This window comes from Lontra canadensis, unplaced genomic scaffold, assembly GCF_010015895.1.
Source record: "Lontra canadensis isolate GAN:19392208 unplaced genomic scaffold, GSC_riverotter_1.0 scaffold66, whole genome shotgun sequence".
NCBI classification, from domain to species: domain Eukaryota; kingdom Metazoa; phylum Chordata; class Mammalia; order Carnivora; family Mustelidae; genus Lontra; species Lontra canadensis.
This window is the reverse complement of record NW_022631060.1, coordinates 2,002,256-2,019,610: the sequence shown is the minus strand read 5'-3', so window position 1 is coordinate 2,019,610 and position 17,355 is coordinate 2,002,256. Positions and strand designations below refer to the sequence as shown.

The window sequence follows — 17,355 nt, the reverse complement described above, 5'->3', positions numbered from 1 at the left end:
ACTCTCCCTGGCCCCAGGCTTGGCAGCATCCCACCAGGCTCCCAGCACCTTAGGGCTCCACTCCTCTAGACTCCTGGCTCTTTGGACCTTGGCATGGTGGGCTTGGGTCATCCGTCCCTTTCTCTTCAGCTTCTCCCTCCAGACCCAGAGTCTGCCCTTCTGCCCCGATCCCCCCACCCTTTCCCATCCAGCTGACCCCTTGGCTGTCCTTGGGGAGGACTTTCAGCGCCCAAGGTCTGTCAGCAGCAGGTCCCTGGGCGACAGGAGGGCCCCGGGAAGAGGAGCAGCCATTCCAATTCCCAAACAAGGTAGGGGTGCGTCTAGTGAGCAACATGGAGATGGGAAGGTTGGTCACTACCTCCCTCCCAGGATCCTTGGTGGCCCGGAAGTCCCCCATCCAGGATCTCCCAGTCCCTTAGCCTCAGTTCTGTGGGCCCCAAGAACAGAATGCTGTTGGACCCGGGAGGGAGGAAGGAAGGAGGCCAGGACTACCCCTGGCCCCCGTTCCCCGCTGCCTTCACCCATCCTGCCCTGCATCCATGCCCATGTCATGTTCCCTGCCATCCCTTCCATTGCTCCTTGGGATCCGAATGGTGTCCACCGTGGCCCCACCCCCACCTGAGTGGGGCGCGGGGCAGGGCAGGGACCTGGCCACCCCCATCGCTCTCCTCGCCCCAAAACCACCATGTTTCCTCTGTCCCGGTGTGTGTCCCCCGCCTCCTCTCTGCCTCTCCTCTCGGCCGCCTCGCTCGTCCCCTTGTGCACCCTGCAGCCTTCTTCACTAGTCTTCAACTAACCTTTCTTGGCCTCTCTCTCTCTCTCCCCGTCTCCTTCCTCCCATCTGCTCCTCACAGGGATGTCCCTGGGCCAGTGACGGGGCCCCTCCGCCTCTCCCTCTGCCTCTCTGTGCACTTGTCTCTCTGTCTCTCTCTGTCCCGTGACCTCCGGTAGCTTCAGTGGCGCTGACCATCTTCCCAGGCTGCTTTGCAGCTGTGCTGATGCTGTGGTGTGGCCAAAATAACTCTGACTTTCTCATACCTTCAGCAGTCAATCTGGCGCTCTCCTCCTGTCCCACTCTATTTTTAACCTGACTTTACCTCTCCAGCTATTTCAGTGTCCTCTTTCCTCCCCATGCCTGTCTGCGTGCGCACGTGTCCACGAGTGTGTGTCCCTGTGTGTGCGCGCGCGTGTGTGTGCATCGCTGTGGCCGCACTTCTGGGAGGGACCCTGGGGTGGCCCCAGGCAGGGCGGGGTGTCTCGTGCTATCTAGGCAGGGCTGGGTTCTCGCAGCAGGTGTGTGCGCGTCTGATTCGCAGGGTGTCTGTCCCTGACCCGGCTCCCTGCTCTTGCCCATTTCAGCCGGTCCCAAGTCCCACGCACACCTCAACATGCCTGGGTCTCCCTGGATGTTTCCTCTCGGGATCTAAGTGTGCATCGCTCTGTGTGTGTCATCTCACTGCTGTGGTTGACCTGCCTCGTTGCTGTGCCCTTCTCTCCCGGGTGCCCCCGGGTGTCTGTCGGGCTTGTGTGCACTAGTGTGTGTGCGTGCGCACGTCCGCGTGTGTGCACGCGCATGTGCACACCTTGCTGTTGGGTCCTGGTAACTCCCCTCCAGGGCGTGACAGATTCCGTGCATGTCTGTCTGCCTGTCGTGGCTAACTGTGTGCCAGCGGCTGATCCGTACCGAGGATGTGTGTCTCACCCGCGTGTGTCCCCGAGTCTGAGGCTCTGGGACTCTCAGAGCTGTTCTCTTGCAGCCTGTCCCGAGCCCCACGCTGCCGGACTTCTGTCTTTTCCTTGCTGCCCGCCCCACCTATCCTCCTCATGAGATGTTCCAGCCTGGTCCCTGGGCAGGCTTATAGTGCCCCCTTCCTGAGCCCCAGCTGGACAGAGCCTGGGCTCACCACCCAGCTGCCGGGCCAGAGAGCCCAGCTTCCCAGGAGCAGCATGGAGTCGGGGTGCACACAGGGCCTCGCACGGAATGGTCAGATCCGGGGCTTCTCGGTGGTGCCCCGTCTCTCTCTGACCCTGGGTGAGAGCCGTATCCCACGCGCAGTCCTCAGAGCGGGAGACGGGTGGGGACTGGGGAGCAGGGGGCGTAGACTCGTCCCATCCCACAGGTGGCTGTTTCAATCTAAATTAGTTTGAATCGAACGACACAAAATACTCTGCTCTCAGTCGCACTGGCCACTTCAAATGCTTAGTAGCCACATAGGGACAGTGCAGACATAGAACACGGCTGCCATCGTAGAAAGTTCTACTGGCCAGAGCTGTGTGGGCAGTAGTCCTGACCTCACCTGGTCATTCTTGGGTCTGAAGGGCACCTGCGTTCTCAGGCTGAACAAACACAGGCAGGGCCTCTGGGAGATAACACCCCAGGCGTGTCTGCAGAGGGTAATGACGCAGGGGGTAACCTGGACATGCCGGGGAGCCTCCTCTGCCAGGCTGGAGTGATGAGGGCTGCCAGGGGCGCGCTCAGAGACCACCATGCAGGCAGTGACCGGATGGTGGGGGGCTTCCTGGGGAACAGGAGGAGTGGGAGTACCCACAGGGGCAGTCTACCTGGATCGCGCTTAAGTGAGGGAGATGGGCCCCGGGCACTGTCTGAGGGAAGACCAGCCCTCCCTGCGGACCAGAGCGTAGCTCCTGCTGGCCTACAGGACGTGGTGGCTGCTTGGGTCTCAGAGGACGTGCCGCTGCCACCCCGGCCAAGGTGCCCAGCCCAGCCCACCTCCCAACTTGCGCTCATTTGGATTCCCCCCGCCTCCAGGTTGCCCGCAGGAGGGAAGGCAGTGAACACAGCCCCGGTGCCGGGCCAGACACCCCATGATGAGTCTGACCGCCGGACTGAGCCGCGTTCCTCCGTCTCGGACCTCGTCAACTCCCTCACCAGTGAGATGCTCATGGTGAGAACAGCAGGGCGCTGGGGCTCCAGGCAGGAGCTGAAGTGGGAGGCTGGGGCCGGGGAGGGGATGCGTGTGACAATTGGTGACAGCGTGGGAGTTGTCCACTCGGGTACGGGTACCAGCATGGTGACTGAGTGAGCAAGGCTTGGGTTCTTTGTTCAGCTTTTTCCCCAGAACAGGCTCTCTGTGCCTCAGTTTCCTCATTTGTCCAGTGAGAATAAGAATGCCCATGTTCCTCTCGTCTCTTTCTGGTTGAGTAGGGGTCCAAGGAAACCTACTCATGGGAGGTATTTTTGTGATCCGTAGGAGGAAAGGCTTGGGGCAGACTAGGTCCCCTCTCTTGGAGCAGTGTCCCACTGAAGGGAGGTCTGAGCTGGCGCTCCTGGTGGAGTGGGGCTCATTTTCCCTCTCTCAGGGACCTCCCTTTAGCCCCCATTGCTGGGGACCAGCTGGGGCTCAAAGATAAAAGAAGAATACGACCCCCCCAGGTCCTGATTGCTGGGACTGTGCTGAGGGTCTTCTGTGCACACCCCGCTCCACGGGGCTCCCAGCCCTATGGATCTGGGGCGTTTCCACCAAGGCACCTAGGCCTCACCCCCTGGTGGCAGCAGTGAGTCACGGCCATGTGCCTCACCTGAGGTGGGGGATGAACCCAGGGTGAGGACGCCATGATGGGGCAGCCTGTGGTTTGCAGGTGGCAGTCAATCAGGGCTTTGTCAGCTCACAAGTCCCAAGGAGGCTTAGGGTCTGAGGTTGGGGAAACTGATGCCTGCTGTGTTCCTACTGGCCGTGACTGGAGACAAGTAATTTCTGCTCCCTGGACCGAGGGTCCCTCCCCAGTCCTGTAGAGCGAGGGAAGCCAGTTTGTGGGCTCTCAAGCCCTTGCTGGACATCATTCAGTTCAGAGTTCCTTGGCCCAGGCCCTGGCATGGCAGCTGCCACGCTCCCCTGGGGCCCCAGAGCCCCTCGGCCCCACCCTTCCGCCAGTTAGGATTCCAGCCAGCTCCACCCATCCACCCCCACTGCCCCTTTTTTTGCCCAGAGATTTTCAAATTATAATAAGCACATGAATCATTGGGTGAGCTCGTAAAAATGCAGATTCCCATGGGGCGCCTGGCTGGTTTCCGTTAGAAGAGTCTGCAGCTCCTGATCTCGGGGTCATGAGTTCGAGCCCCATGTTGAGTACAGAGATGACTTGGACACATATAACTATTTTCAAAAATGCAGATTCCCAGTCAGCAGGCCTGCAGTGGTCCCTCAGATCTGCATTTCTCTTGGATGCAGACTCAGGCGTCAGATTTTCCCTGTTCCAGAGCTGATTTCCCCTGGGCCTCTACCTGCCACCCCCCACCATAGGCCCCTGCGTGCCTGGCCCTCCACTGCCCTCTTGTCTGTCTCTCCCACCCACATAGGTGGGCCCAGCCATGCTGTCCTCTGGATGGGCCAGGCCACAGCCCACCCTGCCTCCCTGCCCAGCCTCTTAATTGGTTACAGCTTCCTGACAGTTAGGTTCCTAGAAGGAACAGTCCATTCCCAGCCAGCTTGCCTGCTGCTTGCTGCCCCCAGGGAGGAACTGACAGCCTCAGGCAGAGGAAGGAAGTGTAGGCCCCAGGGCCCACTCACAGGCTTCAGGGCTCAGCTGATGCTCAGAGGGGAGCAAGCAAGGTCTAATGGCCCAGCCCCAGGCGGAAGACAAGCAGGCCCCAGCCCGTCAGAAGCTGGGGGTCAGGAGTCAGTGCCCACAGCTGGCCAGAGGAAGGGACTGAGGGAGAGGGGTCAGACAGGAGGCCAGGCCACACCCCCATCTAAGTCACCCTAGCCCTGACTTGTTTTTTGATACTTGCTTCTACTGGAGCGGGGGCTCCCGCCGCTCCTCTACTGGAACCCTGCTAGGGGTGGCCAGTCTGGTTGCCATGGAAACAGCTCCTCAAAGCTGCCCTGGCTGGTTAATTAGGGCTTGGGACTGTGGTTTGGGAAAGCTGGGAACAGGCATAGAGCCAGGCCCAGCTTGGGCCTCTCACCCCAGACCACCTGGTTTGGGAACCTAAACCACTCAGTTTGGGAACTAAGACCTCAGACAGGGCTGGGGTCCCCTGGGCTCCAGTCACCAGGGACTCCACCCAAACTACAGAAGGAACAGGAGGGCCAAGTGGTCTTTGCTGGCTCTGTCTACTCATGCATGCCCCAGGCTCCCAGGCTCATGGCCAGCTGTGGCAGGGCCTGGGCTAGAGAGGGACCACAGTCCATTTGCATCATCCCAGGAACCACGAAAGACGGATCTTACAGTCCCGTCCTGCAGGTGCGCCATCTAAGATGCACTGGGAATGAGGCTGGTACCAGCAGTGGGCAGGAGCACAGGGGAAACCTTCCCTGCGTGGTGAAGCAACATTCTCAGTGGGTCTAGAGGGGAGCCTGATGCTGGATCTGAGTGTCAGAGTGAGGGAAGCCTGAAGGACACACATGATGGCTGGGCACTGACCTGGCCTCGGGTTTTAACTCCCTGTTCCCTCATGGGTGACTTGGGGCAAGCTAATCACCTCTCTGCGCTCCCACCCCGGCTGGTACATGGTAGTGCCTGCCTCATCCAGATGTCAGAGGGAGTCAGTGAGCGCCAAGCACAGGACACAGGGCAAGGCCAGGCCTGGTCCTTACTGCTCTTAGAGTGATTTGAATCTTCTCCCCTGGGGCAGGTGAGTTCTCGCTGGCTTGGGGGTGGGGGGCAGGGGGATGTCTCAAAATTGCCCTGAGACGTGAGACTGCTTTGGTGGAAAGAGTGGGCTTTCAAGTCAGAGAGGGTCCATGATGCTGTGCAATCTTGGCTGTGTGACTTAACCTCTCTGAGCCAGTCTCCTCATCGAGGGAGTGGTGCTAACCGCCTCACCCAGCTGTTGTCAGGATTCAGTAAGAAGGTGATGTAAGTCTTCCGCCATGGTAGGTGCGCACTATATATATTCTTACTTTCTGTATTACCTGCTAGTTCAGAGCCTGGGGCAGCTGCCTAGGAGGAAGGAGGGGACACAGGGAAGGCTCCTGTAGGGGAAGTGGGAGAGAAATTGGGTTAGCAGTTTTGCCCTAAATGTGGTACCACGAGTCCCAACTCAGGCTCTCATCCAGTCACCTGGGGAGCTTTCAGAGAGAGGGATGCCTGGGCCACTAGGACCCCTGGGTCTGGGGTGGGACCCAGGCAACCCAGAAACTTCCCCAGGTATTCCCATGAGCAGCCACAGCTGAGATTTGGCTGGGAGACACTCCCCCCAATTAATTCCCCCTACTTTTTCAATGTCAGCTTGGAAAGGGGACACCCACACCAGCCTCCACGTGCGTGTCCCATGCTGGGGGGCCCAAGAGCCCTGCCCCTGGGAGATGGGGGCTGAACACAGGCGGGGCCCTTCCTCTCGGTGGCCCTGGTGGCCCTCAGCCCCAGTAGAGCGAGCTGAGGGGCTTTCTAAACAACTCCACGGCCCAGGCCCTCTCCAGCCCCATGCAATCAGGCTCTCTGGGCACTGGGCCTGGGAACCTGCATTTTTAGCATCCCCACGTGAATTTATGCCTTACACAAATCAGATGTTGCTGCTGAAAAGTCATTTTGTAAATCACATCATCCTCAGAACCCCAGAGAGCCACCTTCCAAAGAAATAGCCTGGTAAACTCTTGAGATGCGAACAATCTCCCTCATCTGTTCAGCAGCCCCGGCTTTTGTGCTGGTGCATTTCACAGTGGGCCCCACTGGGCTGTGGAAGGCGGGAGAGCGGGAGGGGGAGCTCAGGGACCTGGGGTGGGTGGCGGGGACATCAATGCAGCTCTGACCCGGGAGGCAAAAGCAGCATGGTGGGGGAGTTTGGGGCAGGGGCCGTGGGCAGACCCAGGGCAGACTGGGGAGTAGGGTGCACACTGCTCTGGGGCTTGGGGGGCAGGGGCTGTCCCAACTCTGCCCCTCCCGGGTGACGGGACCATCCTCGCCCAGATGTGAATGTGAACGAGACGGGCCACCACCAGCCCCACATGGTGACCAAAGGGAGAGCAAGCGCTTCGCCTCGGGAGGCTCGGCTTCAGGCCCAGGGAGGCTTCCTAACTGTGCTGGGCTGTGGTGGGGAGCCCCGGGGGAGGGCGGGGAGCAGAACCCTCGCCAACCCCGCCGGCCTCTCCCCCGCCCCCAGCTCTCCCCAGGCTCCGAAGAGGACGAGGCCCACGAGGGCTGCAGCCGGGAGAACCTGGGCCGGATCCAGTTCAGCGTCGGCTACAACTTCCAGGAGTCCACGCTCACCGTGAAGATCATGAAGGCCCAGGAGCTGCCAGCCAAGGACTTCAGCGGCACCAGCGACCCCTTCGTCAAGATCTACCTGCTGCCAGACAAGAAGCACAAGCTGGAGACCAAGGTGAAGCGGAAGAACCTGAACCCCCACTGGAACGAGACTTTCCTCTTCGAAGGTGAGCCCGGGGCTGCCCCCGCCCCCAGCCAGAGCCCCGCCTTCCCCTCCCGCCCCCACCCTGGGGCGCCTGTACTCACCGGTGCGCAGGCGCGCACACACGCACGCGCACGCACGCACACAGGTAGACTCGCGCGTCCCCGGCCCTCACCCACGCAGACCTCCGTCTCCGCCCAGGTGACCCGAGGCTCTTTGCGTCTAACCTAGCGCAGCTGGTACCTGGGGTCTCAGCGCAGACGCGGGACTCCTCCTGAGGAGGGCGGGCAGGCGGGGAGGCGCGCACAGGACCCAGAGGGGGAGCCCCTGGAGTCCAGGCTACGGCCCAGGCTGTGTGTTGGAAACCCAGCTCCGCGCCTCTTTGGCTGTGTGACCAAGACAAGTTCCTGCACTTCTCTGGGCCGTGGTTTCTTCATCTGTAAAAGAAGGATAGTAATAGCAAGGAGGAACAAATCAGTGACTTGTGAAAGCCCTTATGATACCCAGAAGACCCTTTACACCAGTTTGTTGGAGACGCTCCGTCTGTTCCCCTTCTCTGAACATTTCCCCCCACCCCTCCCCCACATCCAGACGCGTGGTGACAGCAGCTCTGAACCATGCCCCTGGTTCCTAGAAGCCACTGAGGCAGATGCCCTTCCTCTCCCCTGCACACCCCCTCAAGGCCATCTTTATCTCTTACCTCTAAGGCGCCAGGGTCACCAGGAAGCTGGGCTGGGTTCAGGGAGCCATTCTGTCCCAGGCCTTTTTGATGCGTGGACTCCATGTAGAGAAGCCATTATGCTTTCCCGACATGTTCAGCCAGTGAAAATAAATCCCTGTGACTCCAACCACCATCTGCCTCAGGGTTCCAGAATTTTCAGTGTGCACCCCAGGGAATCTTCCCCACCTGGTGTCCCAGCCATTTGACACCCCACCCCTTCTGCAAAGTGACAGCCAGCTCACCTCAGATGAATCGTCGAGGGTGAGCTAGTGGATGCTTGTGGGGTGGGAGGACCCTTCTTCCCGGTTCAGCGGGGAGACCTGTTTAGAGATGGGACAACCAGGGAGAGGCTCAGCTTTCTGGAAGGGTGTGAAGCCAGCTGGTGGGGCGAGATTTATGGGCAAAGCTTCAATCCCCTGATCTCTTCTGCAGACATTTATCCAGCACCAGCGATGGGCTGGGCACTGTCCTGAGTACTGGGGGTGCAGAAAAGACCAAGGCACCATTTGTCCCTCAAGTCATTCCTGAGCTAATGGAAGACATAGGTGTGTAGACAATCAAGCCATACTCTGCATGGCAGATGTTGTGGGAACCCACTGTCCTCTCCACTTGATGGTGCTAGAAAACATTTCCCACGATAGGGGCCATTCAGGATGGGTTCTCATGGAAGAATAGGTGTTTGCCAAATAAGAGACTGACTTCCTCCTCTGCTGTTGAAAAGAATGGACTCCAGTGTGGGGACCTCTTGGAGCCTCCAACATTTCCAGAACCATTTACCTGAACCAATGCCAAAGGTCACTGGACAGGTCCCTGGGGGACTCCAAGATGAGCAAGACAAGACCTAGACCCCTTCGGTGGGAGGAGGGCCTGAAGGAATTCAGGGGGTGGAGGTTTGGGGAACACAGGACTTCCTCTTCCAGCACACCTGCTCCTGTGAGAGGCAGTTCTGCTTCTAGCATCTGGCTGAAAGTGCTAGAATGCTCCAGAGCTCTTCCTCTCCCCCCATCTTCTCCGCCAGCCAGGCTAAAGTGTTGGGGGTCCTGTCTTCTTCCCGCTCACACCGTGGTTCAGGATCTCACCACCTCAGGCCTCCAGGCTGACCTACACCTTCTCTGTGCTTTGTGCCTCCCAGACTAGCCCCTCCTCTGACCAAGCCTCCCCAGGTCCAGTGACTCTGGCTTCAGCCCTTCCTCAGACTCCCTCCCCTGGCACTCCCTGCAGCTTCCTCACCCACTCCCCAAAGCACACTCCTGCTGCTCCATCAGGCCATTAGCTGCCATTTATTCATCCTTTCAAGTATTGATTCACTTAAACAAATATTTATCGAGTGCCTACTACATGCCAGAAACAGTGTTGGATGCTGGGATCTGGTGGTTGAGGACAGAGTTGCCTTCCTGGAAGTCCTACCCTGGTGGGAGTCAGGCCCAAGGAAACAGAGGAGTCTCTGTGAACAGCCCGTGGTGGCATGATGTGAACAGAAAGTGCTAGAATCTAGAACAGGGGACCTGACGCCATCTGGGATGTCAGGGAGGAATGCTGAGACTGTTTCGGCCAGGCCAGGTGGTGGAAGTGCCTTCAGACAGGAGACACCGGGTGCTGGAACTTGGGGAAGGAAGCTGGTGTGGCCGGAGCCCATCACTGAGTGGAAAGCGCTCGAAGGAGGGGCCGGGAAAGGACAGCGGGCCGGGTTGTACAGAAGGACTGGAAGCCAAGGCAGGACGTGGGGCTTTTACTCTAAGTGCACTGGGAGCCCCTGAAAAGCTTTAAGCAGGAGGGTGTCACGATGGGATTTCTATTTTTAAGGGATCACTCTGCTGTGTTGACAATGGATGGTAGGAGAAAGCACACAGGCAGGGAGGGTGGTTTGGAAACTCTGGTGACTGTCTAGAACGTGCCAGCAGCTTGGATGAGGGAGGTGGCCGTGGAGAAGGGGATAGCTTTGGGATCTGTTGAGGAACAGCGAAGGACTGGCTGATCCCTGGAGGGGGAAGCATGGCGTCTGAGGATACGCATCTGCTCCTGTTTCTGTGTCTTTGCCCTTCCCATCTGCCTGAGGCCTCTTGGGGCTGGCTTTCTGGCCCAGGCTCTTTCAGGGATGATCGGCAGGGGCAGGGCTGCCCAGGGAGAGAGGGACCCCTGCCCAGCCCCCGAGACAGACACATGACCCAGGAGTGCCTAAATGGTCCCGCCTGCTCTTTAGCTGGGAGACTGCAGGCAGGTGATATAAGCCCTCTGAGCCTCTGTCTCCGCATCTGTAAAATATATCAGATGCCTTCGACCCTGGAGAGCTGTCATGAGGGAAAAGTGTGGCCATGACAGTTCTTGCTAATGCTTCAGGAAGGTCAGAATTCGGCTGTTGCCTCCCATTACCTCGGTGGGGTGGCAGGTGGCAGGCTTCCTCTCAGGGACTTGGTGCCCTGGGGGGGGGGTCGCCGTGCCCAGGCCCCATGTGGCCCCTCTGTCCTGCGCTTCACCCAAGCCGCCATCTGTCTGCCAGGTTTCCCGTACGAGAAGGTGGTGCAGAGGATCCTCTACCTCCAGGTCCTGGACTATGACCGGTTCAGCCGCAATGACCCCATTGGGGAGGTGTCCATCCCTCTCAACAAGGTGGACCTGACCCAGATGCAGACCTTCTGGAAGGATCTGAAGCCATGCAGCGATGGGAGTGTAAGGCCCCACTTATGGCTCCCTGGCTCAGGGGGCGGGCAGGTCAGGGCCAGCAGAACTGGTCCTAGTCCCCCTGCAACTTTGGGAATGTCAGGAGGGTGGTGGGAAACGGGCACCCAGGGGAGCAGAGTTCCACCTTTGGTCTCAGCACCCATGCTTGGCCCTGGGGCAGGGTGGGTGGGAGCTGCTGAGCTGTGGTAAAGGACCTGGTGCCTGTGTAGGGAGGAGGGGCCCCATGGGGGTTGGTGTACAGAACTTCCAGGTGAGGGGACACCGGGTGTGACAGAGGTGAAAGGTGGGGATGGGTGAGCACCTGGGCCCAGGCAGGGAGGGCCCTGGGGCAGTGGAGCCAGCCAGAGAGTTCTCTAACCCTCCCCTCTCCCCCAGTCCCCACACTGCTCCTGTTCTCCCTCCCAGGGGAGCTGAGGCGAGTGGAGGGGGACACCCCTCCCCACAGCCCAGGCTCACCCGCAACCTTTCCCTCCCAGGGGAGCCGAGGGGAGCTGCTCTTGTCTCTCTGCTACAACCCCTCTGCCAACTCTATCATCGTGAACATCATCAAAGCCCGGAACCTCAAAGCCATGGACATCGGGGGCACCTCAGGTCCTGGGGCTTCTCGACAAGAGTGCGGGAGGGACCGGGAAGGTTCTGGGGACATGACGGTCATGCCAGATGTGGAGAGCAGGGTCTGAGCTGTGCACTCACCCCGACCCTCTCACCCCACCTTTCTTCTCAACTTCGCTACCTTAGAGTCCTGGGTGGCCCCCTTTGGAGCACCCTCAGGGTCTGTATCACTTGGACTCTGTCCTGACCAGAATCAGGGAGAAGGGGAGCACTGTGGTGGGAGATCTGGGCTCCAGCACCAGCTCGAACGCTTGTCATGGGTGACCTCAGGCAAGACCTGGCCTCTGCGGGGCTCAGTTTCCTTGTTTGTTTTCATAATAGGGCACTGAGTGATGGCCAAGGTCCCTTCCAATTCATCCGTCCACTGGTCCCCCAGATCCCTCTCCTTGTTGCTTGGGGCTCTCCTGACCCTCTGGGGAAAGCGTGCAGCCCCTCCTGCCCCAGCTGCCACTCCTGGAGAGGGAAGGGAATCCTGGGGAGCTCCAACACTGACCCTTCTTCTACCCCTTCCCCAGACCCCTATGTGAAGGTGTGGCTGATGTACAAAGACAAGCGGGTGGAGAAGAAGAAGACAGTGACTATGAAGAGGAACCTGAACCCCATCTTCAATGAGTCTTTTGCCTTTGATATCCCCACGGAGAAGCTGAGGGAGACGACCATCATCATCACTGTCATGGACAAGGACAAGCTTAGTCGCAATGATGTTATTGGCAAGGTAGGGGCCTGGTGGGTGGGGTGACACACCTGACTTCCAAGAAGCAGCAGGGGCAGTGGGTGAGCTCAGGGCTGGGCCAGTCCCTTCCCCTCTTTGCGCTTCCATTTCATCTATAAATGAGAGGATGGGACAAAATCTTCCCTGGGTGTCCTACTGTGGGTTGGTCCAGACCACTAGAAGGGCAGAGAAAGGAGGAAGTGGGAGAAAGACATGGCTTCGGTCCCCAAAAGGGAGTTTACTGGACAGGACCCTCTGGCTGGGTAAGGACCTCAGAGCAGTGTCACCCAGGTCCCATCTTCAGAGGGTGAGTTCGGTGGAGCAGTGTAAGAAGCCGCAGTCAGACCCCAAAGACCTGGCTTTTGTTCCACCCCATGTGTTGCTAAATAGCTGTGTGACCTTGGGCAAGCCACTTGTCCCTCTGACCTCCAGTGTCCTCATTTATAAAACGGAGCCAATAGTACCGACCCTATAGCCCTTCACAGGGTGGTATGAGGATTACCTGAAATCTGTGGATGTTCTCCTTGTAGAAAGTGACTTCTCCTCATGATAGACTTACCAAAAAAATCCATACCTGGCCTTGAGTTTTTTCAGGATGAGTCTGTGACATAATCCCTTCAGTTTTTCTACCTTGAAATGTCTATCCCTGTGTTAGTTTATGGTTTAGTGTGGAGAGTTTGGGCTCGGGAATCCCATCGCTGAGCCCCAGCCCTACTCTTGACAGCCATGACCTATCTGAGCCCCATTTCATTTCCACAATGAAAGTAAGACAGTCCTAACCTCCCAGTATGCGGAGATGAAATAAGACAACGTGGGCGAAATGCTTAGCACGCTGCTTCGAGTGTGTGTGTTAGCTGCCATTGTAAGAAAAGTTATTCGTGAAGCATTCCTACTAAGGACATGTCTGTGCATCCAGAGCTTTGACCAGGAGCAGTACAGGAAGCCAGGGAGGAGGGCAGGTGGAGGGGAAGGGCCGATGCCAGGAGCACGGGAGGAAAAAATTTGTGTTCCCTGAGGCACAGCCCCGTATGGGGTAAATGACAAGTGACCTGGGCCCCCATGGGGAAGAGAGCCACGATGGAGGCAACTCTCAGTTGGGGATGGAGAACTTAGCTACCTAAGGGAAGCCCCTGACCTTCAAGTAAGGTCCCAGGAACCTGAGCGCCCAACCTGTAGTCACAAGTGGCACCATTCCTCAGGGCGGCAACCCCCATAGCCTAGCAGGACCATGTGTTCCCATCAGCCTGCGGCCTACTGAGCCCCCTCCTTGACCAGCTCGGGCCAAGTAACCATTATCTACTTCAGAGCTCTTTGGAAGCTTAGCCTTCTGCATTTGGGTGTTCTTGTGATACCAATCATAGCCCCTTCTGAAACCGTCCCACCTTCTGCTGCCTGAGCCCAGGTGAAGGAGGATGGGTTCTCACTCTGGCCAGGGTCGCTTGGTGAGCCCGGGCTTATAACCAGCCTCCAGTCACAAGGCTGGGGTCAGCTGGGGGAACCATGCCCGTGGCTCCACAAGGCTGCAAAACCCCCAAAACAAAAGCCAGCAGGATCGGGCTGGTAGGACAGAGGTTGAAAGGGCTAGATGTAAATTCCGCTGTACCACTTACAACTTCTGGGTGAGTCTCTTTGCTCTCCACACCTTCGTTTCTCCATCTGTAAAATGGAGGTAATATACCTGCCTCATGGGTAAGGATTCGGGGACCTGTGTTTATAAACTCCTGACCTCAATGCCTGGCGGGCAGGAAGTGGCAAGAAGGGGAGCGATCAAAAGTGAGAAGAGCTTGGGACGCCTGGGTGGCTCAGTGGGTTAAGCCTCTGCCTTCGGCTCGGGTCATGATCTCAGGGTCCTGGGATCGAGCCCCACATCGGGCTCTCTGCTCAGCAGGGAGCCTGCTTCCTCCTCTCCTCTCTCCGCCTGCCTCTCTGCCTACTTGTGATATCTTTGTCTAATAAATAAAATCTTAAAAAAAAAAAAAAAGGGTGAGAAGAGCTAGACAGTGGCCAGCAGGGCAGGAGGGGCTGGGCCTAGCTGCCTCCACCCCCACTGTAAAACAGGTCAGGAGTCTAACTGGGAAGGGCCAGGCAGGCCCAAGCTCCCAGAGGGAGGCACAGCAAGGAAAATGGGTCAAGCTGGTGGGGAGGAGGGAGAAGGAGGGAGCCTCTGAGGGTAGGCCGTCGCTGTAGGCAGAGGCCTCTAGGTCCCCATGATCACGACCTCGGGGTACCATTGAGGAGATGGAGATCACCCCCTGCGGGGGCAGGGGACAATGCTTCTGAGTGTCACTGATACCGTGCTCTTCCCTTTCGCCCCAGATCTACCTGTCCTGGAAGAGCGGGCCCGGGGAGGTGAAGCACTGGAAGGACATGATCGCCCGTCCGCGGCAGCCGGTGGCCCAGTGGCACCAGCTGAAGGCCTAAGTGTGGCCACAGGAGGCCCAGGGGGCCAAGGGCCCGGGTCCCCATCATGCCCTCACCACTTTATGCACAATGCCCGGCCTGGCCCCCCGCCATAGGTGAGGGGAGGACCCTGAGGGCTTGGCCAGGGAGGGGTCCCAGGAGTCCGTTGGGCCCCATTTCTAGGAAGTACCAGCCTCATCCTCCACCGGTCCAGCTCTGGGGGAGGGGCTTTGGGAGCCATTTTCCTGCTTTGCCCCTTTCCTTCCTGACTTGCTGATACTAAAGAAGTGGGGGAGAGCGTGAAGGCCAGACAGGCAGATGGGCAGACCCCTCCAGAGACCCGCCAGGTGGGCACGGTCCCCCGTTTTCTTTAAGGCAGTGCCTGGAGTGGAGAGAAGTTGCTCTCTCCCCAGCTCCCGATATGGGCCCTGGGGAAGGAAGGCCGAGGCGTTTGGCCTGGCCTGGCCAGGAGAGGCCCATCCCAGGACAGTTTCAGGTGCCGGCTGGGCCCTGAATGCCAAGGATAGTATATAGCCCGCTCCAGGGTCCTGGAGCTGAAGCCCATGTACTTGGCGTCGCGTCCACTTTGTGTGTGTGCGTGGCGGGGGGCACTCTTACCCTGTCCCCCTGGGGGCCGCCCGTGCAGAGAGGGCAGGCTCTCATAAAGTGAGGTAGGACAGGAGGCCAAGAGAGGTCAATGCACAGAGCCAGGGGTGGGCAAGGAGAGGCAGGTGAGGGGTGAGAGGGGAAGGGGGGGTGGTGGAAGAGGAGCAGACTCTGGAGCCGGACTGAGAACTTGGCTGCCTCCACCTCCTGCCTGTCTCTGCTCCGAGCTCTCCCGGAGCTCCTTGCTGAGCGATTTCGTCTCTTGAACATCATTTCACACCTTTTAGGCCCCTACTGCGTGTACCACATTCCACCAGGACTCCCCTCCCTTCCTTCTTAGGGGTCCCACAGCCCCACCAGCCCTCTTCCCCAACACCCTCACCCAGACACCCTCAGCCACCCCAGATCTCAGATCCCAGCCAAGCTGGCCGTGTTCTCCACGCTTCCCAGGTTCCTTCCCTGTCTGGGCAGACCTCTGCAGCCCTCCATCTCCCAAACTCGCAGACCTTCCCTTCCATTTGGGGTCGGAGTCTGTGGCCCAGCCTTCTTTCCCCATCGCTCCCAGTCCCTTCGAGCAGCTCCTCCCGCCCTCTCAGTTGAGGCAGAAGACGTAGGGAAAATCCAGATTCCGCAAGTTCTGAGGTTGCCTCACCCAAAGAAGCGGGGATTTCTCTGCCTCAGCCGTTGCAGAGACTAGAACTGGCCTCCCCTTGGAGACAGCAGATGCCGGGATGATCTCTGCTTAACCCTGCTCAGCCCCACAAGGGTCCTGGTATTGATAAAATACAGCTGGGGACAGTCAAATCCGGGGCGGGGGTCTGCCTGCCTGGGCCTGACGTTGCCGGCACAGGCCGCCAGGTGGCGCCCGGACACCACGTCTGTGGTGGCAGCCTGGGACCACAGTTCTACCCCCGAGATGGGCCTGACCCCAAGGGGAGACTCTGGATAGGGTCCCCACTTACAGAGCACGGCAAAAGCATGGGAATTTGAGAGCCATTTTCCTTAAGTAGTCTGCCCCTTGAGCTGCCCGTATCAAAATGTATTACACTGAATCTCACACCCGTGTCCTCATCCCCTCCTCCTGTGGTCTGGAGGAGCGCCATACAGTGTCCGTGAATCATTTTGTAGATTCAGGAGTGCTCTTGTAAAGCAAATAGTCACCCATATTTCTTGTAAATCCCAATTTTTCTGTATTGTAGCTTTGCTTAAAATGGGGCCCTGCCCCAAGTGCAGGGTCTTTATCGGGCGGCCTGGGGACCAGCCCCCAGCGGGATAGGAGGGCAGCAACTCCGAAGGCTGTGTGGATGTGATCAGAGTTTTGTGGGAAGCCTTGCAAGGCGAGGGATCTGTCCTCCATGGCTCCCTGAGATCCTGTGCCCCAACACTACGGGGTGCCAGCCCCGCCCCTGTGTCCCCTGGCCCTCTGCGGAGCTTGAACCAACCTGCAATGAGTGGGCGGAGCAACCGCATCTTTTTTTCCTCGAGCCCCGCCCACAGAGCTCTTGGCGAATCATCTGCAGAGAGCATCTTCAGGCGGAGTCTGTTCACAGTCTGACCCACCCAGGCATACTGGTGAACCCTGCCTGGGTTTTCCCAACCCCCAACACGCTGCGGCCGGGAGGCCGGGGAGGGGCTGTAAGTGGTGGGCGGAGGTCCTGTGGGCTGGCAAAGAAGGAGGCGGATGGTATGTGGTGAGGGCGCGGTTGGGCTAGGGCCAGAGGAGAACAGGGAATGGGGAACTTGAGGATGGGGGGAAGGGCACAGAAGCCCTGCCACCGTCCCAGGACCTTGGGCAGATCACCCACACTCCCGGGGCCTCAGTTTCCCCATCTGTAAAATGATGGTCATAATACTTCACCTACCTCATAGGGGAGGTTGTGAGGCCGCCGTCACCTGACCTGGGGCTTGAGGCAGGAGGACTCTGAAGGTGCTACCGGGAGCAAAGTATTATTACTGTAGCCTGAAAGCAAGGCCCACCTGCCCCTCCCCCTGCAGAGTCTCCAGGGATAGCCGAGGCTGGCCTGGGCCCATCTATCTCTTCTCCACTGTGTCCCAGGTCCCTTCATGAGCATCACCTGCCGTCTTTGTGGGCGCCCTAGACTTAGTTGTTATCTCGTTCAGGTATCCTTTCTTGTGACCATCTCCCTTCATAACTGCTGTACAAATTCCACCTGCCACAGGACCCCGCACCTGCCCACTGGCGCCAGACGCCAGGGAAGGGACAAGGAAAACAGCCACAAAAAAAGCCAAGGGGGCCCCCAGAGTCCCCAGCCTGGCTTGGGCCCCAGGGGTGGGGTTGGTGGCCACTGTTTGTAC

The 17,355-nt window shown here is 58.7% G+C and overlaps 1 protein-coding gene across 7 annotated transcripts in view; it reads left to right on the top strand.

Annotated features, from left to right (window-relative positions):
• The window catches only part of SYT7 (synaptotagmin 7), a 58,753-nt gene extending 43,717 nt beyond the window's left edge, over positions 1-15,036 (top strand). For all 7 annotated transcript variants that reach the window (XM_032879190.1, XM_032879187.1, XM_032879184.1 and 4 more), the window contains 6 exons: positions 2,771-2,906; positions 7,064-7,334; positions 10,528-10,697; positions 11,186-11,300; positions 11,837-12,036; positions 14,350-15,036. In XM_032879190.1, the coding sequence (XP_032735081.1) occupies positions 2,771-2,906; positions 7,064-7,334; positions 10,528-10,697; positions 11,186-11,300; positions 11,837-12,036; positions 14,350-14,454 (997 nt within the window). In that variant the 3' untranslated portion in view covers positions 14,455-15,036. The remainder of the gene's footprint in view (positions 1-2,770; positions 2,907-7,063; positions 7,335-10,527; positions 10,698-11,185; positions 11,301-11,836; positions 12,037-14,349) is intronic.
• Positions 15,037-17,355: the final 2,319 nt, after the last annotated feature.